Source organism: Gymnogyps californianus, chromosome 2 (genome assembly GCF_018139145.2).
Source record: "Gymnogyps californianus isolate 813 chromosome 2, ASM1813914v2, whole genome shotgun sequence".
Classification (NCBI taxonomy): domain Eukaryota; kingdom Metazoa; phylum Chordata; class Aves; order Accipitriformes; family Cathartidae; genus Gymnogyps; species Gymnogyps californianus.
This window is the reverse complement of record NC_059472.1, coordinates 132,136,920-132,164,765: the sequence shown is the minus strand read 5'-3', so window position 1 is coordinate 132,164,765 and position 27,846 is coordinate 132,136,920. Positions and strand designations below refer to the sequence as shown.

General features: G+C 38.2%; 1 protein-coding gene across 3 annotated transcripts; it reads right to left on the bottom strand.

Annotated features, from left to right (window-relative positions):
• Positions 1 to 771: 771 nt before the first annotated feature.
• TRA2A (transformer 2 alpha homolog) lies at positions 772 to 26,891 on the bottom strand. Of its 3 annotated transcripts, none has more exons than XM_050892809.1 (8): positions 26,694 to 26,891; positions 17,190 to 17,323; positions 15,353 to 15,524; positions 12,090 to 12,278; positions 3,345 to 3,460; positions 2,713 to 2,820; positions 1,929 to 1,993; positions 772 to 1,750 (listed from the first exon to the last, which is right to left on the bottom strand). In XM_050892809.1, the coding sequence occupies exons 1-8, from the start codon at positions 26,727 to 26,729 to the stop codon at positions 1,740 to 1,742; spliced, it is 831 nt and encodes a 276-aa protein (XP_050748766.1). In that variant the 5' UTR covers positions 26,730 to 26,891; the 3' UTR covers positions 772 to 1,739. The 3 variants fall into 3 exon arrangements, with proteins under 3 accessions (XP_050748766.1, XP_050748767.1, XP_050748765.1); XM_050892810.1 differs by having other exon boundaries at positions 1,929 to 1,996; positions 15,353 to 15,452; positions 26,694 to 26,890; XM_050892808.1 differs by having other exon boundaries at positions 1,929 to 1,996; positions 26,694 to 26,889.
• Between the last annotated feature and the right edge of the window lie 955 nt (positions 26,892 to 27,846).

The window sequence follows — 27,846 nt, the reverse complement described above, 5'->3', positions numbered from 1 at the left end:
GTAAACCAAAGTGCCAGTTTTCTTAACATTTCCTAATTTGTCTGGATCACCAATAAATACCAGTAAAATCATCAGAGTTGGAAGGTTATTTAACTTCAGTGTTTCAGATCCTTTGCTTTCATTTTACTAGGAGTTTTCAACTGCAATTTATGGATAAAACACAATGGATAAAAAGTATTGAGCAATAACCAGTAAGTTAGAACTTGTTTTGTCACCAATTTCTCCTGGTATATTGTATCAAGCTTTTAAAATAGTTGGATGCGTTAGTGTTTCTTTTAATTACTTGTTAATAGTTCCTGGCACTGACATTCAGAAATAGTTAACAAAATTACATTTCATACGCTTACCCTCTTAAAATTATGACAAACTCTTTTGGTAGCATTCCCTGACAATCAGGATGCAATGGGTTTTGCTGCGAGGGCTTTGTAGTCCTATTCCTTTTGCTGTGACAACGTCGACATTCAACCAGCCACACGGCGAGTTATTTCAGAGGGCAAAACTTGCCAGAAATCTAAACAAAGTCAATAGTGTTCCTCTCCTTAAACCATCTCACCACGACTCCAGCAAGCGCCAAAGATGGCACAAGAGAAAGCTGGACTACCCACTCTGCTTATCCAGCCCATATAACCGCATGCCAATTCTCAGGGAAGACAAGGCTCCTGAGTAGACAGATAAATGCTGACTTTATTACCCATACAGCAATATCAAGTCTTGTTTAACCTATATTCCAAGGTGACACAAAATGCAGAACAAAAGACACGAAACCACATCTCAGTGGAATTAACTTTTATTGAGGGGAAAAAAGGTTTACATGTAGTTGTAGGTTTTTCCATCCATACTTTCAAAACTCCAAAAAGGACTGGAAACAAAACTTGCTTAATCATTATTGCAATACCAAAAAGTTGGTGGGTTTTGGTGTTTGGTTTTTTTCCCTAAGTGAACAGCAAATTATATAACTAATTGCTATGTTCAATAAATATTTTTTCTCCTGCACCAATGAAGGCGAAACATTCAACCAAGTACAATAAAAACCCCAGGATTTTTACAGGTTTAACTTCAAATGTTATCCACTGTGTAGCAATCCAGAAACTTTATCTATAAAACACAACCTTAATTTTGAGTGTACAAGGATCTATTTTCCCAGTCAAATAACCAAATTTTGCTCTAGCTCAAATAGTCTACACTCAAAGCAACTACCTGACAAAAAAAAAAAATTAAAAAATCCTCTGGTTCATGACTAAGTAAATTTGTCATTACAGAAAAGGCTCAAAGTCGTTACTTGTTTATCAAAGTAATAGGTAAACATTTAAACAGAAAGATTAACGAGTTACTTGGAAATGCAGGTTTATATTAAAGTATCTGAGTGTGTATACTACATATGACATGCAAGCTTTAAAAATATCAATGCTCTCTTTTGATTAGTCAGGAGTCCAATTTTTTAAAAACAAAACAGGAATGACTTCCAAAATGTATCACTTTGGGTTCTCTATTTCATTTTGCTTAAGATGTTTTACTACACAAAAACTACAACAATTACAATATTTAAGAGTATTACAATAAGGAGGGATGGAAAACAGGAATACTTCAACTGAAAATATGTATATTCTAACTGAACCAAAGATTTGTAAAAGAGCTGGATGGAGGACAAGGAAGGGAGGATGGGAGGGAAAGCAGTAGGGAAGCTAAGATCTGAACCTTGTATTTAAAAATCATGTCCTCAACTGTAACTCTTCTGATCTTCAGTAGCGCCCTGGGGGGGGAAAAAGAAGACAACACAATTACTATAAACTAACTGTACACACATCATCTCAGCTTTAATGTGCCCAGCTTTCTTGCTTTCACATTCAGAATTTCCACTGATCATTTAATACTAGTAACAACAAGGTTTAAGCCAGCCAGATTCTAGTTGCTCACTTGTATTTACTTACTTGGACTATAGGAACGGGATCTTGATCGTGATCGGTATCGACTATAATAAGGCGATGGTGATCGTCTCCTTTAAAGGAAATTAAAAAAGAAACCCAACAACATCCATTATGAAAGAAGCCTTATTCACATCACTTCTACAGAACAGAACCATTTCCTTAGCACTGAAAGACTTGGCCTGCATGAATGATTTCAGCTTTATTTGGCTGTGGCTTACAGTTATTTAACAAATGCTTTTATATTTCTTTATTTGATGTGTTTAAAACTGCAAGATATTCCCAGACAAAGAATTTAATAAACTCTCACTAGCCTTGCAAACACATGAAGCGCTTTTCCAGATGCCTACAATTCTTGTTGAACAACATTCTCTGAAACTAGATAACTTTCAAAACAGTGAGATGGTTATGAAATGTCAAGCATTAAAAATCCCATCTACAAATAACCCCTTTTTAAACAGCACTGTTTATCAGCTGTCCCTGGTTCTATATACAGCATGGAAAAATGAGTTCCCTCTCTATCTGTCCACTAGATTCGTAGAGCACATGCTCTACCTCCTTCAGGTAGCAAAATTAACCCCTTGCCCAACTGTTTACTGTATAATTGAATTACATAGACACTGAAGATTACGACTTTAATCCCACAAAACCTAACATAATGAGCTCTAACACATAGCAAGCATATATGCAGAATCTTGCTACAAACTGCGTAACATTTTTTGTCACCTAACTTTTCAGTTTTTCTAACAAATCTACTGTTCCTACAGAAATAAAATAAAAAATTAGGTACCTGTATCTGTAGTCATATTCTTCATATCTGTCATATCCTCTGTCATACCCCCTATCATAATATGAGTCACGGCGACGACCTGCTCCACCGCCACCACCTCCTCCACTGCTATTAGGGAAAAAGAAAAAAAAAATTACTTCAGATATCTACTGTTCATCTTGACTGAAATTATTTAAAAGCTTTTTTTAAGTGTTCTTGTAAATCAGACACTTAAGACTATGCCATGAAACAATCCAACAATGAAACATTCAAAGAAAAACACCTTCAAAAACCCCCAGAAAACCCACCAGGGATTTGAGCCTAATTGCCATCAAAATCAAAGGCAAATGGGCACCTTAGTATTTCAGTAAGCTAAGGGTGCATTAACTGACCGTGCTGGATATGTATTTTTTTAAAGTAACTCCCTTCAGTATTTTTTTATAAATAAAGAGACAATAAACTACAGTAGGATTTAATAGTATATGTGAACCACAGTAACGCATTCTTTATATTAATAACTTTGTGATAAAATACAATTGGCATAACTCTAAAATTTAAAAAAAGTATTCGTAGCTCTATTTCTTCAACCAGACTCCAAGCATTCAGTTGAAATCCATTTTTGTCCCATTACAGGAAATGGGTGAACTCCTTACTGTGTTGGCCTGCCCATGTAGATGCCTGGGGTGGGTGTATGTGCTCTCTTGGTGATTGAGTAATCCACCCGAATCCTCCTGCCATCCAGCTCCATACCATTTGCATGCTCCATTGCCTGCAGGAGAGACAAGGAACAGGGACATGAAACCTGCAACCTACTGGTAACTATGGAAGGTTATGTACAAAACACGTTATTTTCCATCAGAAAAACAAGCCCTGAACTTGTTTTATTTAGACTGGTTACTAGTGCCCCACTGTGGCGAATGGCTCATCTCTATCCCCTGGCCCGTTTGCCGGCAGTGTTACAGGACTGCACTGGGGTGCCGGAGTAACGTGACACGCAATCCCTTCTTAAGAGAGCACGGTGCTAACCACTAACACAGTCACTTTCCCTAGACTTTGTCTTCTACCCATTAGAAAGGTAAACTGAAAGTCAGAACAGCTTTTTCTGAAAACTGCATCTTTCCTACTGCCGACTCTGACCCAGAGGGGACGGGCGGATTCAAAAGCTGTGCAAAACAGTGGCTTCCTGTAGGGTGCATATGGCCGGATTACTGCTAGTCGGCTGCCATTTCATGCTCTCCCAGCCTCCTGCCATCTCCCTTACAAGGACCTACTCCAGCAGAGCTTAGTAAAATGGCGGGTTCAGCCTACATGGATACCTAATTACAACCTTCCTCCCCACTCACTCTCACAATAGCAGCTCGCTAAAGCGATACACATAAGGGTCTGCGCTTGAGAAGCCTGTGCCTTCAGACCCGCCCGCAGCCCGTGCACACACTCACTGGGTGTTCTAGCCCCTGCTTCTCTAGTCTTTGAGAATCAATACAATGGCCTTTCACAAACTCATAATCATGAAAATAGTTTTTCAAAGGGGCACAGCATACTTTTGAGAATTATATTCATGCAACAGTAACTAAAAAAACCCAAAAAAACCAAAACAAAAAAACCCCACAACCTTAAGAATTTAACAAACAGTTAATACTGGACTTAAAAGCTACTAAAATTTGCAAAGCAATTTTTTTTTTTTGATCCTTTCATCAGCTGCTCTAGGATCTCTGAAATACTAGTACACACCACTTAGTTCGTGACACTAAGCACAGCACTTAGCCTAATATACATTATTTTCATTTTTCATGTGTGGAGAAGTGACACTGTTACAATCTTGAGTTAAAGAACACAACCACTTTGCTATTATTTAACTGTGAGGAACAATACACAACCTCAAAACATGAAGGTGCCTCTAAGCAGAGCATTTTTTTCTTTTTTTTTTTTTTTAAATAATGAAACAAACAACTATTCAGAAACGTAACTTTTTGCAGCTCTCTAACAAGAACTGTACTGAATTAACATACAAGTTATAGAGGAGGAAACAAAAACCTGACACCCACATGATTTAACTGTGGTGTCCCCAAACTGGAAGTGACTGAATTATCACTAACCTATTTAACTACACTTAGTTTGTGTTTTAATAATGTTGTTTATATCTATACTATATCGCCACCTAGTGAGTTCTGTTCCTATACAAAAATATAACTACAGTTAGCTAACCACAAGGCAGAGCCAAAGAGCATTTCAAGTCTTTCAACATACACTGAAGTATGTTTTGTGAATAAAACATGACTGTTAGCTTTAGTTTCCTAGCCTTGAGATTTTTATTTTTTTTAAAGTCCTGTTCCACAAGGATGATCTAAATTAAAACATATCTGTACACACATCCTAGGAATGTACATGTGTGCAAACCTAAAAAAGAAGGCTGCAAATAGCTGGCTGAAAAATTAGCTTCATGATGAAAAGAATCTTTCTGGAAATGCAGCAATATGCAAGTTATCTTGAAAGGTAAGGAATTTTCTGCTTCATGGCATTTTTATGTCCGATCAACAAATTGCAGAGTAATAAGCTTAGCTGACAAGAAGCCACCTCAAATCCAGAACATCTGGCACATGCATCTTTCTTAGTTAAAAGAACACACACCTCTCTAAGAGGAAGAGTTCTTTGACATAGGGAGCAGTACAGAGAAGAGCAACATACCAGTAAGACAGATGAAAAGTTAATTTTGAAACTTGATTGTTTATTTTGGAAGTACCAAGAAATGTGTTACATTTCAGTGCATATAGATTTGTTCATAGTTACCAGTCTGCATGAAACTCAGACACCCTGGTCACAATGTCTAATGACCTATCCAATATTAAAACTTTAATTTACTTAGCTTTCAACAGCTGTCAACAATAACTGCCAACTACAAAATTTAAAATAATAAAAATCTTTAATAGATATACAGACATAACAAAGCCTTTTACAGTTCTGACTGCATCCCCCAAATGCAGAAAAGCCAAGACCTACAATAAGCCATTATGAATCCAACAATAATTGATAGTATGTATCACTCACATTCAATCATTAGCAACTGGAAATTCCAGCCAAAGATATTTTCAAATTCTCTGCATTATTCTTAACATGCACATCTCCAGTCTTTGAAACAAAGTACTTAAGTTGACATTATTAGCTAATGACTGCTACAATATGACCAAAAGCCCTATTTGAAAGCCTGGTTTCAGACAAGTGATACAACAGTATCTATTTTGTACAAAGGCTGTAAAAACATATTTGTGATTCTAATTACTGACATTTTCCTGTTTTCTTTAAAGTTAAAACAGTTTATAACCAAATTCTGGATTTTACAATTTTATTAGACTAGCATGTCATATTCAAAACCAAAAAAGTTGTTTTTTCTTGCTGTTTTTGGGTATGCATGAATGCTGTGTTAAGAACATTTAAATGTCAAAGGGAAAAAAATTGCACATTTTCTCTGACAATGCAGAAGACATTCTCAACTACTGTTTAAGAGATAGAAGAGTATTTTCCAGACCATCAAATGAAAGATTTTGAAGAGAAAAATCAAATTATATTGGGGTTTAAGACACACAATACCCTCTTATGAGCCTTTAACTGTCAACAGTCCATTTTTATTTCAACCTGGATTTTCTGCCAAATATCTGAATGTTGTTAAGAGACTTGCATGGCTTTTGCAAGACGACAGTAAGCAAGCAAGCAAACAGGATTCCTATAAACATGTACTATCAGTTTTGGTTCCAAATCCTAAGGAAAAATTCACTTTGTAGGCCAGAATACACATCTATATGTTTGCAGTCAGAAAACAGAGAATGAGGACTGGGAATGGCACAGGTCGTAATTCAATCTTAGATTACAATTTTAAACCTCCAGCAGTCTATCCATAATAACAAAACTCCTTCAAATTATTATCTGTAAGGTGTTTGACAAAACGAGCAGTTCCCAAACTACAGGATCATGGCCTCCAGTGGCTTAAAACAGTTAGAAAGCAAGCATTAAATTTAACAGATTTCAATTTCATTTGATATTTATTACAGTACGTGGTGTTTTCTACATGTATTAGCATTTAGGTAGAGTAAAACAAGTTTGGAAACACTGGACTTTAATTATATGCACAAACTTACACAGGTGACTGGTATTAGTTAAGCAATCAAGAATTCACTGAAAGAAATTAAATAATCTTTCAGCCTGGACAATGCCACAAAGAGCAGTTTGGACAAGGAAACAACGTGCGAAATTTCTGCAACCTGTACTGTGGTCACTGGGGGAAGGGTGTGGGGAGGAAGGGGGAAGAAGGGAGGGAGAGAACTTGACTTGGCAGAGCTGATGTCACAGTCACTTTACATTTCTACTACGGAGCTCAAGATACCATTTGTATTGTACAAAAGATCATCAAGCCTTCATTTCAACTGCGTCTAACTGCTTTGAATTACTTCAATAATGTCACACCACTACAAAGTTAGTGACGTGCAGATTGAATACACTTGAATATTCAAACATGAACAATTTCTGTTAGGACTCATTTTGAAAATGCATTTTCATGATTTAGAAGTAACTATGTAAGATACTGTCTTTTTTTGTTTGCTGTGTTTTTTGGGGGTTTCTTGTTTGTTTTTTTACCTGAAGTCCTTCCCATATTGTATTTCATGTCACCAATAAAAACATCATCTCCACTGTATCACAGGTACAGCATGGGATGAACAGACATAATAGATTAGTTTTTCTCCCCCCAGTATACTGATATCACTAGTTCAGGTCTGGATTTAACAAGGACATCTGAAAGGACATTCTGAAGGAAAAAAAAAAATCTGATGGGATGAAAAAAGAGATCAAGAAACCCAGCTTTTTACACTTACTGCAGTCTGCCAAGTTGAATTCAAGTGCCCATTTCACCTTTGAACAAGAGCCAATTTATATTCTCTAGTTTGAGATTTTGTTTTTTAAAATATCATTAGAATATTGTCAATGATAATTTTTTAATACATAATTTTCTGAGCTTAAACATCTATTGATTAAATGTATTCTTTTTAAAATCCCACTTTAAAGAGTTTCAGAGTCAAGAAATACAGGATTTCAGAGAACCAGAAGGAGTAACTGGGTACGTTTCTGCAAGTATTAGCAATTTCATGGTATTTCAGAGTCTCCAGAAGTCTGTAACTTGTAACTCCAAGCATTTGAGACATTCTTGTGTTCTTTTCTGGTATATCAAGGGTCCCTTTTGATACCACAAACAATACTTAAAGCATTTCTTCAACAAGCTATGGGAGAAGTTTTGGTCAATAATGATGCTTCTAAGCTGGTCTCCTTGCACCACAAATTAAACATCTTGCAAATTATAATGATAAATCCTGTTATTCCAGTCTTTGGCAACTGAATTATGTTAATAGTTCACTTTGTATAAAGTTTGTCTCAATTGCTAATGAACACTACTTCAGAAAACGGTTCTGAAAGATGGTCAAAACTGTAAAGAGCATATAACTAGCATTAGAAAACAGAAAATTCCATATTGCCAACAGCTGCTGTAGCTAATGCTTCTCAGATGAGCTCTTGCTACAGACACATAGTACATTCACAGTAGCCTCAGTTTAAACAACAACTACTATTTCATATTCTAAGTTACTGAAAGGCTGGATAGTGGCATATAAAATCCCTGGTAACCGTAGTAAGAATCATCTCCCTAGAAGAGCCAGCACTTTTTACTTATAATCCTCTCAATTTATTGTTAACCCTGAGATAATAAATCCCCCCCTCAACTTCCCCACCCCCCCCCCCCGCCCCCATCCTACCATATAAAATTTTGTGTTCCTCTAAACACAGGAAGAAAACCCTAATGTGACGGGCAGGTGAATATTCTCCATAATTTAGCGAAAATACTGCAAAACTGCAATATTACAACACTGGCTCAGTGTCAGCGTTACCAATACTGAGAACTATGTAAGAAAGAATGCCAATCTTGAGAAACAGGTCTTCAACAGATGTTTACAGATCTTGCCCTTTGCATAATGTTGCACACGTGGTTCTGAAGACTTAGCAGAAGGGTGGCCAACCTAAGACAAGACACTGCACCACACAAGGCAAAAAAGCAATACCAAATATTACTCAGAAAAGTTTTTTTTTTTCCAAAAGAGAACGTAACTTCACAAAAAATGAAAACCAGTATACCCATAAGCCATAAGAGAGAATACCCTTTCTTCTAGAAAAAGGTAGATAATAACATAAGCTTTTCAAATAGGCTTTGAACAAGCACAACAAAAAGAACATTAGCACAGCAAAACCTCAGGTTTTCTGGACAGCCAACCATCAATCCTCAACATTTCTTGTCCGCTATCATGCTTTGAACTAAAGACAGTGTCCGCAAGCATCTTCAATATAGGTCAGAATGTAACAATCTCGTCAAGCGCTATCTTGCAAACACTAGACCACTGCAACAGAAGACATTTGATGGAAAAGGAACCTTCTGTCGGACCATAAAGTTTCATCTCAATCTCAGTAGAGTTTCAAACAGAGTAGAAGAGATCCCACAAGAAATCTCCTTTAGAAAGGATACATGCATCCAACGTTTCTTTCCCAGTCCTGTTAAGGCAGAGTGACTGAAGCTACTGTGATGCTCCGACAGCTGCTCTACCTAGTAGTTACCAAAAGCTAAATCTCTGCTCCTCTTTATAACCAAGATGATCATAAACAGCTAACGACAAGGCTGCTATGGTGTCACAATCTGAAGTTCTGAAAGTTTAAAACAGCTTAAGTGAAAATAAACTTTACTACTGCCCCTTTGATACTTCTAGGACACTGCAAAGTATCACCTTTAAGAAATGCTATTTTACGTTGTCCATGGATTTCCAGAACATCAAGCTAGTTGACAATTCAAAATGTCTTTACCACCATATAGAACTAGAAACACTGCATCGCTTGGTTTCAGAATCTTGACACATAGCAACACTTTAACCAGCTCAATAATTGATCCAATTTGTAAGACTGGTAACCAGTGACGACAAAGATCCTGAGGGATTTCAGCTGCAACAGAATCCACACAATACTGATAATGACCTATCTTAAACCAAGTTATGAAAGTTTAAACATAACTACTCACAATTCATTTGGTGTCAAATTTTAATATTAATAGTGTTTGAAAGCATGTGAACTGAGAGGCTTCCCCGTGTTACCCCTCTTGAAAGGACAATAGTGAAGATGATGGGAAATCCTCATTTTTCTGCAGAGTTCTACACATATTTAATCTTAATCCATCTATGACTGCTTTAAAAGGGCTGAAAATTAGTTCAACATCTCATCTAGGGGTTTATATTCTCTTTATTCGGATGCTTAGGGTGTTCGGGGTTTTGGGGTTTTGTTTGGGGTTTTTTGTTGTTTTGTTTGGGTTTTTTTGGGTTTTTTTTGTTTTTGTTTTAAAAGGTATTTACTCAGAACAAAAATAATTCAAGTGTCATTGCTTTTATGCATACTCAACTTTTCAGACTTGATCTATCTTCCACACAGAGAATTACTTCATGTTCTTCAATGTTCTCCTACAGGGCCTGTCACAGAGTTTCACGCCTATAGCTACATCCCCTTCTTCTACACTAGCTGCCACTTATTGCCATCTTCAAATCTGTCCTCAAAGCCCATGAAATAAGTCAAATAAAGTTTTTCTCCTGTCCTTTTTGCCAAAGTATTTCAGTTATGTAAATTCCAAGTGTTGGGAGGTTTTGCATCCTTTTCCCCTCTTCATGCACTAGCCCATTGGGGAGCAAAAATGGGTTTAATTACATTCCCAATTACTTCAGTTCCTGCTCAAGGTGCTCATCTTTATTCCTGTATTTCTGACTGCAAGTAATATCCCTTTTTTTTTCTTTGCATTCCAGTTTTGTAGTATCTGCCAAAACAGCTTTATACTAAACAAATTACTTCATGCTATTTACACGGAACATTTTAAGAAATGCATGGTGTCATGCATGACCATTGCCCATGGCAACTAGGAAAAAAACCCTACTTCTAAAAGACATATGAAGTTGTAAAATAGACAAGACTGGCACGTGAATGTGACCAGAAGTACTGTGCAAGTACTTTGGATGTTAAAAGTTCTCCAAAACAGTGACATTTTCAAAATCCCACCAAACTCAGAGTTCAAAGAAATACAAGGCTAAAAGTTAGAAGAGAGTAGGCCACTAAAGATGAATATACAGCTATCCACCCCATTAACTCCTCTCTCAACCTGTCCAAGTGATAGTGAGAAAATACAGAAGGGACATCGAAGTTTTGTGTCCTTTTACTTACCCCTATGACCTGCAACCACCACATATATAGACATCTATAAACCCTACTCTTCCCATACACTGATTCTCTGTTGGATCATACCAGAAATCAGTCAAAGATCAGAACTGAGTCTAGTTCAACCAAGTCATCCATGAAACATTTTTTTCATTAAATATCAACTAGCATCAGTTTTCATTTTTCAGCTACTGATAGTAGGTTCCACAGCTGTCACCCTCCCTTCAATGCTAAGTGCGAAGAGTCATATCCAAGCATTATGAATATACTTATCAAAAGTAAACAGAATCGAACAGCAAATCTGAAACATCTGCCCAAGACTATTAATCCATAAACAAGATGCTTGAAGTCTGTGACTCAGTTTGCCCAAAAGAAAGAGATAATCCCACAGTGAAGGCTTAAAGAAAAAAAAACCAAACTTTTTTAAAAAAGGGTGTGTCTTTACTTTTAATAGCAGTTTCATCTACAAATTTCAGTAAATGTAGTAAAGCTCACAGTATCCTTACACAGGTAAAAAAAAGTACTGCTTACCGTGGTGAACCATAATACAGGCTGCTGTTCATATTCTTTGATTCTTTCCTTACACATCAGTTATACTAACAACTCAGTCCAGCTGTAAACAGCTATCCGTATAACTAGCAAAGTCACTGACCAAGGCACAAATCAAGACAAACACCACTATTTTTCAAAATGCACAATGACATGCTTTTAGAGAAGAAAATGGAAAGTACAGAGAATCTTCAGAATTTTGATAGATACAGAAAACTACTTTGAAAAGTTAACTTTGAAAGTATTTAAAAAATACTAGGAGGCTTCTATGTCTGTCTGAAGATTTACTTTCATTTTGAAGTGACAGACTAAAATCAAAGCACAATGCTCATTAAGCAATTCAATACAGACAGCTCATGCTCAAAATTTGCCCAAGCATCTGAACATTGAACTAAAATGCTTCATCTGTTTAAAAATGCCATGTTGTTTGGACAAAATATTTTAAATTAATCTCACTGAGAACCTGCTAGTGAATACACACTCAAAAACTTGTTTTGTTTTTTTTTTTTTAACAGAGATATTCATGAAGACAATGCACAAACAGCACACCTGTTAAAAGTAGTAAAGCATGAATTTACCTCTTTAGAATCATCAATTCTCTCAAAATAAACGAAAGCAAATCCTCTTGATCTTCCAGTCCGTTGATCATAAACCACATTGACACCAGTCAAAGGTCCGTAACGGGAGAAGACTTCACGCAAATCTCTCTCAGTAGTATACAAACTGAGACCAAACACTCCAAGACATGTATTAGGATCTGGATTAGCCTGGTAAGACAAATGTTCAACTCCAATTAAGTTTATAAAACAAACAAGTTATACATTCTCATATCAAAATTTCTCAATTATTAAAAATTTTTAATCTGAAGAAAACTAAACATAGTTTATTACAAAGCTTAACACTTCAACAGATATTCCAATTGTAAGATATTTTCAAAAAGCGACTACTTTCATGATTTTTATTTTAGAAAACAAAGACAAACCTCTCATGTTGGTGAAAAACTCGGTTGATAAAAATTAAGCATTCTGATTACAGAAAAGCTATAGAATAACAGGGACTTATTTTATTAGTATTTAACACTCAAATCACCAACAAGCTGCAGACATGACATAGAAGCCTGTGCTAGCCTGAACTCCCACCTTCAGCCTTTCTGCATGGTCACCACTGGTACTAAAGAGTGCACGCTGCCTCCGGTGCACACACAAATGCATTTGAGCTCCTAAGCACGGACAGTTGAACTATTATTTAGCTTCTACCAAAATTTCCTCCCCCCTCAACATTTCCTATCCAACTACACTGAAAGTCAATATTTACACTTGAAAGTTTATCTCTTTCCACTTGTAAACTGGATGAAAATCACCTGCTTCTTTCATCTAGGCAGTAACAACTGCTGAAGGCCAGTTCTGTGAAACTGTAATCCAAAAGCACGCACACTTCTCTAGAGCAAGACTTGATTCTTTAACATGATGTGGGATACAGATCTACTTCATACATTCCACTTCAACTAAAGGAAGTCAAATATGAAATTGTGCAATTGTACAAGGTACAATTTCTCTATTAGGTTCAACGTTTCTCTACATGCCAGAGTGTTCATCTAATGCCAATTCCACTGTAAGAATTATTTTGATCAAAATGAACATTTTTTTAGCTTCTGGCACCTGTTATACTAGATGCAGCAATTTAAAATGGCAGCAACAGGCACAGGGATTTAAGGTTTCTGCTAAAATAATAACTGGAAGTTAACACAGTTGAAATTTGTATTTCAGTTTCAGATTTTCAAAGCCACAGATGCACAGTAATTTATGCCTCAGAGCTTGCCTGATTCAAATAATGAACAGGTTTAGGTCTTCTGTCATGTTCTTTTCAGAGCTTTTGTTCAGGAATCCATTGTGAACATAAGATGCCTTAACTACTCATATATTTGAAGGTTCTTTCCTTCCATTTGTCAAAGTTCAAACTTTGGTTTCAAGACATGAATCTTCTACAACTCCTTATTATAGTTAAAGAGCACAACAAAAACTGGCAGTTTGTCATTTGAAAGTTTTAATTATACAGGTTTAGGTTTCTTTTTTACATCATATTTCAATCTATCTGATAATTCAGTGGCATTAACAGCTATATTCCTTTTATTACCGAAACTCTTGTGAGTCTAATGAAATCTCTCAGTCTTTTAAATCATTGTTTGGACAAGTCCTTCCACACAGTACATATCAGTATTGTCCTTTTTTTTATGTCCCCCTTACACTTAAACCCTACTACCTTTTCTGAAGCAAGAAAAGTACCGAGAATCAGTCTGTGCACCCTAAGAGACAAGTGACAGTTACATCACCACTGGAAGGACTAAACTGACTGTGGAGGACCAGAAGACAGCTTTTATATTAGGTTTCCGTACTGCCTCCCATCAACACAGTATGCAAGCTCTCTCTACAAGATCAGAAGTGGAAAAATTGCTAACAATTTTCCTGGTGTCTTCAGGACCTCATTATTTAGGGGATTCAAATCTAGTTGATTTGAGTTTCGTTTTGACACTACTAGAACTACTCCATAGAATTAATGTGAAATTCACTGTGAAAACAAGTTTTGTGTTTCACAGAGTCATTTCCAAGGCAAAAAGACTTCTTCACAGAGCAAAATATTAGAATATTTCCTAAAGTAGTAAAGTGGATTCATTCATCTTTCACCAGGAAATCTGCTAACCCTTTTGAAGTTCAGTTATTCCTGCCAATTTTTGCAAGACATTAGATTCATATTTACTACATCATGATTACACACTGGCAACAATCCACAAAAAGTGTAATTATGAATGTTGCTTCGTAACAGCTTAAGCCACTGTACGTTAGCACTGCTGTAGTCTTGCCCTTTTCCACACACTCTTGTCTTCTCCCTCACATTGGTATTATCTGGTCCTGGTGAGCTGCTTCACCAAGGTAAGCCTGCAAAAAAAACTATACTCTTTTTGACAGGATTAGTAAAAAATGCAGAGAAACTAAACCAGATTAAAACTAAAAGGATCAGAAAAGTACCATGGCCCTCACCAAGGAAGAGGCAGACCTATGTGTAACAGCACTCATTTAGATCAGCTGTAAGTGATGTGGAACCAGAAGCTAAGGCACTGAAACGGATTATAAAGAAGTCCATCGGGAGAAATCTCTCAGAATGACGTTAAGATTAGTATCTTAGATCTTGGTTGGTGTACCTATACTTCCTCCTGTCCATACAAGATACTTCTCATTTATATTTTGAGAGGCTTACTGATCCTTTTCGTAACTGTACATTTTTCTAGTCTATTAAGATTTACACATTAGCTAATAACGCATGGGTTTATTTCTTCCAGTTAAACCAAATTAAGCACTCAGAGGTATGAAATCACAAGCAACCTTCAACATAATATGCCGTATGCTATAAGCAAATAAACATTTGAGAATTTTCTTCTTTGGCTCCTCTAGTCAATCTTATCAATACTGTCAGGTTGCAAGCATGCACAGAAAAGGTCTTGGTTTTGTGAAGGGTACATATACTTGGAACTGTAACAAAAAGAAAATCAGAAGGGTTCAGCTTCTAGAATAGACGGAAGCAGATGTCACCCTACCCACACATACTCACTTGCAATGGTACAGTTTTCAATCAATTTCTACAACTGCCCTGCCAGTTGCACGCTCAAGAAGTGCATGCCCATCTGTAAGGACAGAGATTGCCCTCCCGCGCCCAGCCCCCCCCCCCAAATTCCCGTATCCTCCAGTGACAAGACAGCAGGTCAAATTCAGCCTGCAGGTAATCTGGACTACACTGATGTAAGCAGCAATTGTTTTGTTGATACTCAGCCTTGATGAACATGACATACTCTGCTGCCAGTGTGCCTTCTCCTGTTGGACATTGGAGAATGACTACGGCTCCTTCGACGACGGTATTCTGGCGTGTACGATCTGCTTCGAGAACGTCTCCTATGGGAATGAGAATGGGAATGGGATCTGGAACGAGTGTAACGTCTGTGCGAATGTCTTCTGGACCTGGATCTTCAACAAAGAGAAAGCTTTTAGTTAGGTGATATGCACATAATGTATTGAATTGTAAGCCTTACATTTCCTAGAGAAAAATCTTTTTTTAGAGGCTCTCTACAATTAAAATAGTTAAGTTTCTTCTACTTTGCACATCTAAAGACTGCACGGATCTCTAACCACCTACTTGGTAACGTCATTTTTAGCTTTGTGAGAGTGTTTCTGGCATACAATGAGGATTATATTCATGACGGTTTTTGGGAAGTTCAAAGTTTAAACTTGTATCAGCTTGGCTGCACATGTAACTAACACTTGCAGAATGATACAGAAACCAGATATGCCACCCTGTAAAATACTGTCTTGGCTGAAAAATTGAAAGATCTAGCAGCACTACAGCGCTGCAGTATCTACAAATGAAGTTCACCTAGGCTTGAAAATTATTCAAGACAAAAAGAAAACAAAACCTGCTTAACTCCTCAAGCATTTGGCTAGATGTCTGCAAAGAACGATAAGCTCAGTTTTAAACAAGCATCATGCCATCAAAGTTGCATGCTTTCATATGGTCATTATATCCTAGCAACAGGTAGTTAGTTATCTGCCTAAACACTGCAAGAAGAGAAGCTATAACATTAGGCTGAACTTTGGGAATTCAGGGCACAGTAACTTTTTTTCGGCTGCCCTGGCATAACGTGTATAAAGAGGGAAGATGGATTACTGATCTCTCCCAAGAACTGAGGAGGAATAACATAATACTATGCAATTCCTCTTCCCCCTCCAGAACTACAAATGCTGTTTTCTGGTTTCTCTTTCCATTGATGAAAGAAGGATTTGGTAGCTCTCCCCATTTTCACCAGTATGATGGTACAAGGGAAGAGAGAAGGTAAGTAGTATAAGCCAGGTAATATTTATGACATATTTAGAGAAAAAGACAGACATTCCTCCTCTGTTCTGAGCAAGCTCTCTCAGAACTGAGAACTATAAAACTTTGCCTCTGCACACACACACTTGGGGTAGAAAAGGACAGAGAAGGACATGTGCAGCATCGAAAAATGAATTTAAATCTTAAGGCTCCCATAAATCAAGAAGCTATCCATGCCCAATTTAAGCTGTAGTTTTCAGATTTTGTTTTTAAAGCCCAGATTTTGTTTTTAAAGCCTCCAAGGAAGGAATGTCCAGAACTTCCCCAACTAGCGTCTTCCAACATCTCCAACAGTTACAGAGCTTACTCCTTTTATCTAATCCAGACTACCTTGCTGCAGTTCTCACTTGACTTTTCTTTTTTTTCCCTAAAGGAGAGGTCCACACAAGAGTTCCCCCCAAAAGATTTTGGGGGAAGGAGGCAGGAGCTTTTACAGAACTGAGATGTAATCCCTTCTGAATTGAGATGCAATCCCTTCTCTCTCTTCTGGAAGAGATAAACCTACAAATTTTAGTTGTGATTTCTACATTGCTACTTCTATTTATATCACTTTCTCTGTTCATACCCATGCTTTACTACTCATGCAATCTTTCCCCAACTTTGTCCACCTACATAACCACTAACATGCAAATTAACATAGCCCTGTTAATACACCCCAGAAGGTTTATAACTTTTACAAAGGGGAAAAGAAATCTTATCAATGTACCAAAAGAACAGCCACAAGCAGTAACACTGAGTTAACACGAATAACTTCCTGGACATACCTTGATTTTGATCGTGACCTAGAGTGCGATTCAGAATGTTTGGAAGCCCTCGATGGACTGCGAGATCCTGACCTGCTCTCCGATTTTACACGAGCAGGACTCCCAGCTGGAGATTTTGACTGGGAGCGAGACTCCTAACAAAAAAGACAGTATTAAAAATGGTATTGGTTGTATAAATGCCTAACTCCTAACATTTAAAGTACAGTAATTCTATTATATTGATTGCTCCTGAAAAACAAATGGTTAGGCAATACCCTCCAAAACAAATTTCATTTTGCTAACCCACTGTTAATATTGTATGCTTTCCTCAAATAGATCCCTGCTTGAACCAGATCACCAATTCTCTATTAACTAAGTAATCATGCAAATTCATCTACAACTTGATCATACAGACACTGGAACATAAACCATACATTTACTTAACCTAGGACCCATTCATTCTTCCAGATTCTTTTAATTCTACTTCACTCTTGCTTTCTACTTTTCTTCATTCTTCATTGAGTTTTTCATTTTTCATACTTCGTGTATTCTTCCCCAATTCAAACAATTCCTTATAGCCTTAAAAAAATATTCAAGTGCTTCTATCTGACCAATCTTCTGTTCAATTTTTTCCCCCATTCAATTTTAATTTTCTGATCTTTAACACTTTTCATTAGCCTTCTTTTATCTTGATTTATCTTCCACATTCTTGGAAAAAACTCTTCAATTTCTTCACGAACATTAACCTTAATGGAAAAAGAACATTTAGTATATTTAAGCACGTGGGGATTATAAAACTCTGCTGGAGTTCAGACGTTATCTACCAAATTGAAAAGCCAGCAGGTAAAGTGCAAGAAACTATTTTATAAAACAACTTTTTCTTTAAAAAAAAAATAATCTTTAAAACTGTATAAGTGTCTACGTTCTAACAATAGGCTTACTGAGTTCTCAGTGGTTTACTATATTTTCAAAGCTACCCTCCTCCCCTTTCAGATTTTTTTTTGTAAGATACATAGATACACTAAAAACTAATTAGCACAAATATATTAAAGTATTGATACCAATAACTGTGATGTCCCCCTAAAATAATAACTATCTCAGTATCGAATATCCCAAATTCTACTCCTACACATTACGACTACACGCTCTCAGTTCAACAGAATGGCCAAAGATTTCCAGTCAAAACCTATCTATGCACATACTTACTCCCATAATACACGCACATAGATATATGCAACAAATTATTTTTCTTCCTACTTTTTCTTCCTCATTGTTATCCTGTTTTCCTTGCATACAACTTAATCCATGCAAAACAAGAGGTATAATAGTACAGTTCAAAGTAATCCAACAAAAGTAAAGACAGAAGGGTTTTTTTCTTGCATGGTAATGCACACAAGAGAAAAACTAGGAAAACAAGCAAACAAAGAGCAGGTTAGGATTTCCTCACATTTTGTAGTGTACAGCATTTCTAGGGAGCTCAGCTATAAAAAAACTCTACAGAATAGTATGCTATATACATCTGTAACTTCACAAAAAATGTGCAAAATTCTTAATGAAAAAAAAAATGCATAGCAAGTTCCCCTCCTTTAAGTGTTACATTTCATGTTTATTTGCATCATTTCTCCTCCTGCCTGTCCTCACAGTGTTTTTCTCAATTTATTTCTTAGTCCGCCTATGTCCAGATTTGCATTTTCTTTTGCAGTTAAATTCTTCAGTAGCTTGGGCTGAAGTTCTTGTCAAAGGATGCTGTCCTCACATTTCAAGACAATGAATCCACCAGAAATGGAACCTGAGAGAATCCTCACTAACAAGTATTACAGCTACACTACCTTTTCCCTTTACCTTAATAAAAAGGACAAGGGACACATGGAGAGTGTCACCTATTGGGATGACAGGCCTGCCAAACTTATCAATGAAGGCCAAATTCAAAGCTTGACACATGACATGTGGACCATATAATCAGGTCTGCATTACAGGTTACCCTTAAGCCGGCTATCTGTTGATCTAGCTACATGACTTTCACTGAAATAAAAGGATGTATGTACACTTAAATATTACCGAATTTTATTTGGTGTTTTTATTTTTACGTTTGAAATCCACTGTTCACCATAAAAAAAATAGATTTCCTTTTAGAACCACTAACATGCTTTTTAATCACCTCGCCTCTATTTTTTTACTCTTCATTGTTTGATAGCCTCCTTAATTCTTCCCTTTACACTTCATCTCTTGCAACAATTACCAATTTCTCTGGGAATTATTTCCACTTCCCTCCCTAGTAAAAGTGATCAGCAATATAGAAAAACATTTAATGTGACATCAGATTTAGAAGACATCCTTCAATAAAAAGACAAAGAATTAACCCTCCTCAGTCACTCCTTCATGAGGATACTGTGTTGTCCATACTTTTTACATTTGAAAGGTCAATTCTTGAACAATGACAACTTTGGAAACTTGAACAAAACAAAAAAAAAACCCCAAAACCAAATACTGCACAATCTAGAAGTGTTGGGACGTGCCAAAAATACCAAGGACCCAATCACTCCCATACAATGTAAAAGTTAGCTTAGTGTCCTTATCTATTCAACTGAAGCATCTTATGACACCGCTCATAGAGTTTCTAATAGAATCAGTTATGACAACGAATCTGTATTAAGTTGCCAAAAGCAAATGTTACATCATTTAATGTAGGTCAAGTCCTTTTGGAACTATCTGTTTAAGCCCTTTAGGGGCTGCGCTCACAAACATACAACTTTAAAACTGGAGTGACAGAGGTGACAGCGTAAGTTCTTACACATTTCAAACTTCCTCAAACAAAGTAACTGTAGATGTAAACTGCAGCTAAAGAGAGATTACCTGTTAGCAGTTGCATACTGTGTCTGTCATTGGCAGGCAATTACATCTCATCTTCTGATGCAACATAGATCACCTAGTTATATCTCCTACAGTGCTTCAAAAGGAGAGACTAAGGGAATCACAATAATCTGCAAGAGTTTAAGGACTTAAGGATGACGCTGAAAAAGTATCTAATAAGCTTTATATCAGCAAGACTACAGGTAGGGATTAAGAGATTCAGAGCTTCAAGGAGTCACAAAGGGAGATTTTAAAGAATTTTCCTCCTCTACTTCCTACTATAAGGAAATAATTACCAAGCTAACATCTTAGTCTATATCACAGACCGACCCAATTGTTCTGCATAAACAATTTATATCCATTCTGCAACACGAATGAGAAAATTAAAGTTAATATTTTTTCTCAGTACATCATCTTTAATGAGAGAAAAGAGACACCTCTATTATCCAAAGGATTAAAATCTTTCAATTCTGTACTAGTCTTTAAGCAATCTATACATTCTAATCTTAGCTCCATCGTTATCACAGAAATTAATTTAAATAATGCCTAAGAGAGAAAAGACTAAAATTTCTCTCTGGATCCTCAACATTTTCTTATCTTTCAGTTCTAAAGATCCTCAGTCATTTAAGGGCCACAGATAAGACTGCTTTTCTTAAACTCGGCTTCTCATCCCACAACTATCTCACAAAACCAGTCACTACCTTCACCCTTACAAACTTATAGGCAGATAGTTTGACATGGTCACAGTGAGTATCTAGATTTGCTGTCACTACAGCCTGTAGGAAGAGACAGTCAGCTAACTTCCTAATATTCTTAGATCAGACTTCCCTTTCAAACAAATGCTACATCTGTCAATAACTTTCCCCAGGACAAAACTAAAAACAAACAAAAAACCAAAAAAACCCCAAAACCAACCCCCCCCCAAACCAACAACCACACCAAAAAACCCACCTAAAATAATAATTTTAAAAAGTCTCCATCATAACAGCATGCTTCCTCAGAATAAGATGTGGTGGCTTCCTCAAGTACGTATCAGGAAATGGGATTAATGATTCACCAAGAAGTGGAACTCGGAGCCAAAGAACTTACTGCAGGTAAACACAAAATCTAAAGACTGAAGCTTCAGTTACTGATTCTCTGGATAAGATGATGCGCAGCTAGCAGCATTTAAATAGAGCACCGAATAGCATTTTTTATCCTTTCTACCTTCTCTCTTCCCAGAAAGACCACCACAAAACAGAGTGGTATGGAAAGGATATCTCCCCCCACCCATTACCTCATGATCATATAAACCCAGTCACTGAACAACTATCAACAACTTTAGATGATCCAGCTGAGCAAGCAGTCAGTCATATCAATGCATTTAATCTCTACTGGTACAACTGTTTTAATCACATAACTGATGAAAGTTATATTTACCATTTATCTTCCTTGCATCCTTCAAAAGAAATGCTACTTTCCAATACAATTACTATTTTAAAAGCATTCGAAACACTTCTGTGCAAAGTAGAATTGCAAAAGTCTTTAAGAAGCCTTCTTTCAGTTTTCCGCCTATCATGAGAGGATATGATAAAGAACGGGGGGAGGGGGGACGGGGGGACAGACACGAGACAAAACTGTTCTTTCTTTTACACCAGTCTTCTGTCCTGAGCTTCTGTCATGCCTTACCTCACCTCATACCTTACCATTTCAAAGTATGCCAGAAAGGCTATCAAAATTTAAAGTGAGATGCTAAATAAGAAGAACTGAATAAGCTTAAATTAGGCTTTCTGTAGCAAAGCATGGGAAGTGAAACAGGAAGGAAAAAAAAAAAATCATTAAATCACACAGAAATTTCAGCTGACATTCATTTGACCTTGTTAAGAAGAAATACACATGGGGGGAAAAAAAGGACAAGTAGTCTAGCAATACCATTAAGCCAGCAAAATGATAGTTCAGACTACAAAACTCCTGCTAAAAACTCCTGCCCAAACTCAAAAAATAAATGAAGTCCAACTTTATAAGGGGACAGAAAAATATAAGCAGTCAAAAAGAATCAGAAATTTAGCAGCAGCCTATATTCACTGGATAAAACTGTCAGTTTAGTGACATCTCATTTATGAGGAAGGACAAGATTACATTTTAACCACTGTTTTGACAGGAATCTACCAACTTCCCTGAAACTCACAAGAGAAGTTAAATAATTTTTGCTTCATACTATGTTCTGTCACTCTATACTAAAAATAAAACTGATCCCTTAATTAGCTGCTCCTCTATAAATATTTCAACAGTATACGTAATAAGCTTCTGTATAAAAAGCAACTCATAAGTTGTGCTATCTTGAAGACATGTATATTTTAAAAGTTACCAACATCAGCAAACTTTATGCATTTCTCAGTGACACTGCTCTGATTAAAAGAAAAAAGAAAAAAAGGAAGAGGAAGCTTCAGCAAGAAAATTTTTGACGTTACAAGTTAATCTTCTCACTAAGGCTTGAAAATATGCCTCTTCAGGGAGGGTTCTGTAGTCACTCCTTTATCACACATGCAAGATAGGAAACAGAATTTGTTTTCAAAAAGAGCAGTCTTCCCAGCTGACATGGTCCAGAACAAACTAGAATTTATTAAGCTTGATTTAAAAAAAAAAAAAAAAAAAAAAAAAAAAAGACTTCCAGAAAAAGTCTCCTCTGCCACACTGGCTGTTAGAAACCACAGGGTGATCACAGCACCCTCCAAGTGAATGCAGAACTCCTCAGCATAAGCAGACCGCCATGCCTGTGTTTCAAGAGGTATGGAAAGCAATGTGCCTTCTTTTCGACAGAGGTGGCAGATTGCCACTACAGGAGAGGCTGAATACAATAGCTAAACAGACTTCCCCCTAATTTTTTTTTTATTTTTTTGCCAAAGAAATTATCTCAAAGTTGATCAGATTCAGGTAACTAGCAAAATCATGTATTTCTTCCAAGTGCTTTATTAGACTGAGATCACAGTGACATTCTGCACAGAGCAGGAAGATGCATCTCATTAGAATGAAGGAAGACAACCAACGCAGAGTTCTGAAATGGAGTTGTATCTTTGTTCTGATAAAAAGTTTTCTCTATTTAGACAAACAGCACATTAATATTGGTAGAAAACTACTAAACTTTTAAGATTACAGAAATCAAACATTATCAGAAGCTCAAAAAAGTAACTGATCAAAGTTTCAAGTGGAGCTTCTGAAGTGCAGGTTTGTTCAGACTCCAACTTGTTCACTGCTCTGGGAAACATTTTAATAAATTTGCATCACAGAATGCGCACCAAATGAACAATGCGTTATTAAAAATAACGACAAATATGAAAGGAAATAAGAGTTGCCTGTCATTTGACAGCAATAAAAGATAAAAAAAGTCTCATTTGTCTAACCTGCTCACAAGGAACATTCAATGGTGATAAAATCCTATGACTTTTTCAAAAGTCAAGTCACTGGATAAGAAGCATGACTTAAAATCTTTTTTCTTCTTAATGTCCATAAACTTAGCTCTAGCACATCCACTATATTTCTAATTCTTCTGTCAATTTCTTTCCATTAAATCACCATGCTTGCTGGGGGGGGTGGGTGGGGGTGGAGGAGGGGGATTTCTTCTGTTCAACCAGCCACATTCTCAATACAGAACTTGCTTAAGTTGAAACAAAATGACACAAAAACAGAGCAGATGTTAATTAGTCTGAGCACATTTGATTACCATTTGCTTTAAAAAAAAGCCAATAAAGAAATGAGTGACCTCAAGAATAAAAAAAAAATCTCTACTATGTCTACAATGATTTTACCCAACACTTTAGAAATGCAAGTTTTTAAATAGTGCAAATTATGTAATCTCATTGGAACGTTATTTCCATGATTATTCTAAATTTCCTGTTCAGATTAATGAACATTATGATTTTAAAATCATAAATTAGAGGTAAAGCACATAAATGGACAGTATCTTAGTGCTGCTAAAAATAAGCTTTTAAAAAAAAAGTAAAATTCCTGATCATATGGTGGGAAAATAAAAAAATTTACTGAATTATTATTTTTATACGAACATTTTTTCTTTATAAAGTAAGGTGCAAAACAGGAAAACACTTTCTAATTAATCTCTCTTTAAGACAAAACTTCATACACATCAATAAGCAACTTCATCTTGGCATCAGACTTCATCACTACTTGCAAGAACTTTCACTGAAGTGCTTTTGGGACAATATATGTATCTACATGGATAGAATATAAAAGGACTTAAACTAAACTTAAACTCCCTTACTCCTTTGGCATTTAGTTTTTTAAAAGAACGTCACACTATTTAGTATTTAAACTGAAGGGGGGGAGGAGAGAACTGAAAGGCTACTCAGAATTCTTATTCATGGCAATTTCCAGGAAAGCAGGTTCTTTACAAACTTTTTTCCAGTTTCTGCAGTTCTTTCTCCCACTGAAAACTTGTGCCATGCTCTCTCAGTTCCACATGCCTGCATACAGCAAACTGAAGCAACAAGACATTCAGTGCAGAATCAAGTTCTATCCAATTGGGAATAGCAGACTAAACACTGAAGCCCCAAAGTTACACATGCTTAATTTTACGCCTGTGGGCACTTTCAGTGAAAATGAACTATAAAATGTTACAGCCTGAAATACAATTTAATTATTTTAGTAGCATCAACAACAAAAAAGTATTACTGAAGAAAAAAAGAACTGCTTACAAATGTTCTTTAGTAGAACAAAAACCCGAAACTATAAATGAATCAAGTACCTGCTATTATGTTCAGTTATAAAAAAATACCAGTAGACAAGACACTGCCACATGCCAGACTGATTGAGAAATTCCAGTGTTAGGGAGAGAAAAGAAGTTTTCCAAATGAAGACTCAACACGGTCAGCAGCTCTTTCCAACAGGTAAATTTTCCACCACAAAAAAAAGAACAAGCCAACTAAGAAGTAGCAATCACAGAAACTGCTACATAGGACTTCTCAGACTTCACATACTCTCAAAACATTATTTTACTTCTACATTTGGCGGAAGAATGCGTGCAGAAATACTGAAACCACACAGCTATATCAGCTTTGTAACACAAACAACAGATCCATCAAGGAACCTAATACAAATGTTCTGTGGATGAACCTAACATAAATATTTCCTAACAATAAACTGCAGTGGGAATACAGACAAGAAAATTATTTTTAAAAATATAAATCTTACTGTAAAATGGGAGATTGAAGTAAAAATTTTAAAAAAAACGAACAACAAAGCATACTTGTTGCTCAACTTTCTCAGACTCAGTTGGTTTTCCCTTCAGAGATTAGTTTATTTCGCAGAAAAGAACTTAGCTATATAGCCATCTTTGTCCAAGCAATCAACACAAGAACAGATTTTGTTTACCTCACCTGAGGAAGCAGCAGCAGTCACTGCACAGCCAGGTACAGCACTCTCAGCCTAGGGAATTTTTTTTTTTTTTTCACTAATACTACAAAAGGGTAACAATATTCGTGTAAAAATAATTATTCGAATGTGACACTGCTGTTCCAAAATTTCATTGCTTGTTTCCCCAGGTAGTAACCCTATATAACTGCAAAGCTGCTGTCACTAGTTCTTCAGAGAAAGTCACCAAAATGATGCTCAGGTGTTCCTCTGAAGAATCTCTTAAAGAGTGAACAACAACAAAAAAAATCTCTGCAAAATTAAAAAAAGTAAATAGTGATGGAGCGAGGACAAAACATGTATTTCATTCCTGTTTCAAGCAGCTTCTAATTCCTGCTTGCCCTGATCATCACTAAGAAAACAAACCATTGAAAACGGAAGGGACCAGTCATACGTGTACATGAAAAACCACAGCAATCAGAGGGAAGAGAGAAGAAACAGGCCTAACAAGGTTACAAAGCCACAGCAGCTTGTTGAGAGAAAGTCTTCAGCTGCATGATCAATGAGTTTCAACGGTTTAATTACGAAGGCCATACCTCCCCGATGGCTTCAGGAAGCCTGGCCCGAAGAAGATCCTGTCTGCGGGCCAGCAGCCAGGAGAGGCAGCGCACCTCTCACAAAAGGACCCAGTCCCTCCTCTTTTACGCGGGCGGAGGCCTCGGCTACACTGCGCGGGACCGCGCTCTCCCAGCCACGACCGGGAGACCGGCACTGCCCGCAGGCAGAGTGGGGACGGGGAAGGGCAACGACCCCGAAGCCTAGACCCGCCAGACAACAGAGGGCCGGGACAACAGGATGGCTCGAGATCACGGGAAGGAAAGAAAATAAAGAGATAAGCGAGGAGAAACACTGGGCTACAGCAGCGCTCTAAGCTCTGTTCTTAAAGAAAAAAAACTGCGCTAGCAGGGTGGAGGCGAACCCGCAGCACCAGAGCTCAGGGCCCGCACCCCGACGGAGGGGGATGGGGACAGAGAAACGTGATAGGAGAAGGAAGCGTGTGAGGGTTAAGGTAGCGGAGCTCAGCTCCGCGCTGGGCCAGTTCCTCAGCGCCGGGTCAGGAGAGAGGAAAAAAAAAAGAGGGAGACAGGGAGAGGAGAGGGACGCGAGTCGCCCACGGCCCAGTCAATACTCGGGCGCCTGAAGAAGCCATTTTAGAGACAAGCTGCGTTGCCCCCACCCCTACCGGGCCGGAGGAAGAAGAGCGCCCCCACCCACCTTCCCCGGGTCAGGTCACCCCCTCTCAGCACGGCCCGGGTAGGGACGGCCACTCACCCTCCCCTCGAAGTTGTTCTCCTCCACGTCGCTCATGTCGGCAAAGTCCTGGCCACGGGGCTGGGCGAACGGGGACGCTAGTCCCGAGCGGCAACTGTACCCACGACCGCTACTGCTATTATTGTTGCTGTTATTATTATCGCTACCGGTATCGCTGCCACCTCCCTCCCGCCAGAGCCTCCCAAACCGTCTCCCGCAGCAGCGCAAAATGGCGCCTCCGCTCCGTCTGCGCCCGACACCGCGCGGGGGGCGGGGCCCGGCTCGGCCCGCCTGTCACAAAGGAGGCGCTGCCGGCGGGACAAGGAGCGCGGCTGCGACAAGCTTCGCGGGGGCCCGCCGCGCATGCGCAGCCCCCGCCCCGTGCGCGCGCGCGCGCTCCCCCGCCGGGAAGGGGGCGCCCCGCCTCCTCACGGCGGCTCTCGGGGGCGCGCCGCCGCGGGAGCGAGCGGGCTGCCCGCCCCTCCCGCCCCGCCGCCAGGTGTGCGGGGGCTTCCCGCTGCCCCCCCCCCCCCCCCCCCCCCCGGTGCAGAGGCAGCCTCTCTCGTCAGGGCTGCTGCTCCTGCACGCCGTGAAAATCAACCTTGCTTCTCGTCTCTCGCTGTGTGCCCCCCGCTCACCTCCTCCTCCCGGCGCGTTCTCTGGGGTTCTGCTTCCGCACCGCAGGAAAGAATTTTTAAAGTTAACACATTTAGGTCCCCGTTATCGGTGGTGTCTAGTGATGGCAAATGGTTATTTAACGTGCAAGGCTGGAAGGTTGCTTTCATTGTACAAATTTGGAAATGAACCCATGTGATTCAATCTTGAATACTTCTAGGAAACAAAGGCCTACATTTTCACTTGCAGTCTTGGGAATTTCCTTTTAACCAGAATTTTACTGAAAGGCTTATCTTTTCTGCTCAGCCACATCACAAGGGCTTCCCTGTTCCTCCTCTGTATCCTCGGCGTTTTTGGCACTTCTTCCTCCAGCACACACCGATAAGTACAGCAGCTCGTACCTTGCAGGCAGCAGAGGCTCAGCACCGAGGCCAAATAGGTAGTTCCTTAGGTCAGAAAATTCCCAAAGATGACGAAACAGCGAGACTTGCTCTGCCTGCATCGGAAAGCCAGGAGAGCAGGTGAAGACGAGTGGCCAGCAGCCTGCAGCTGAAGACTG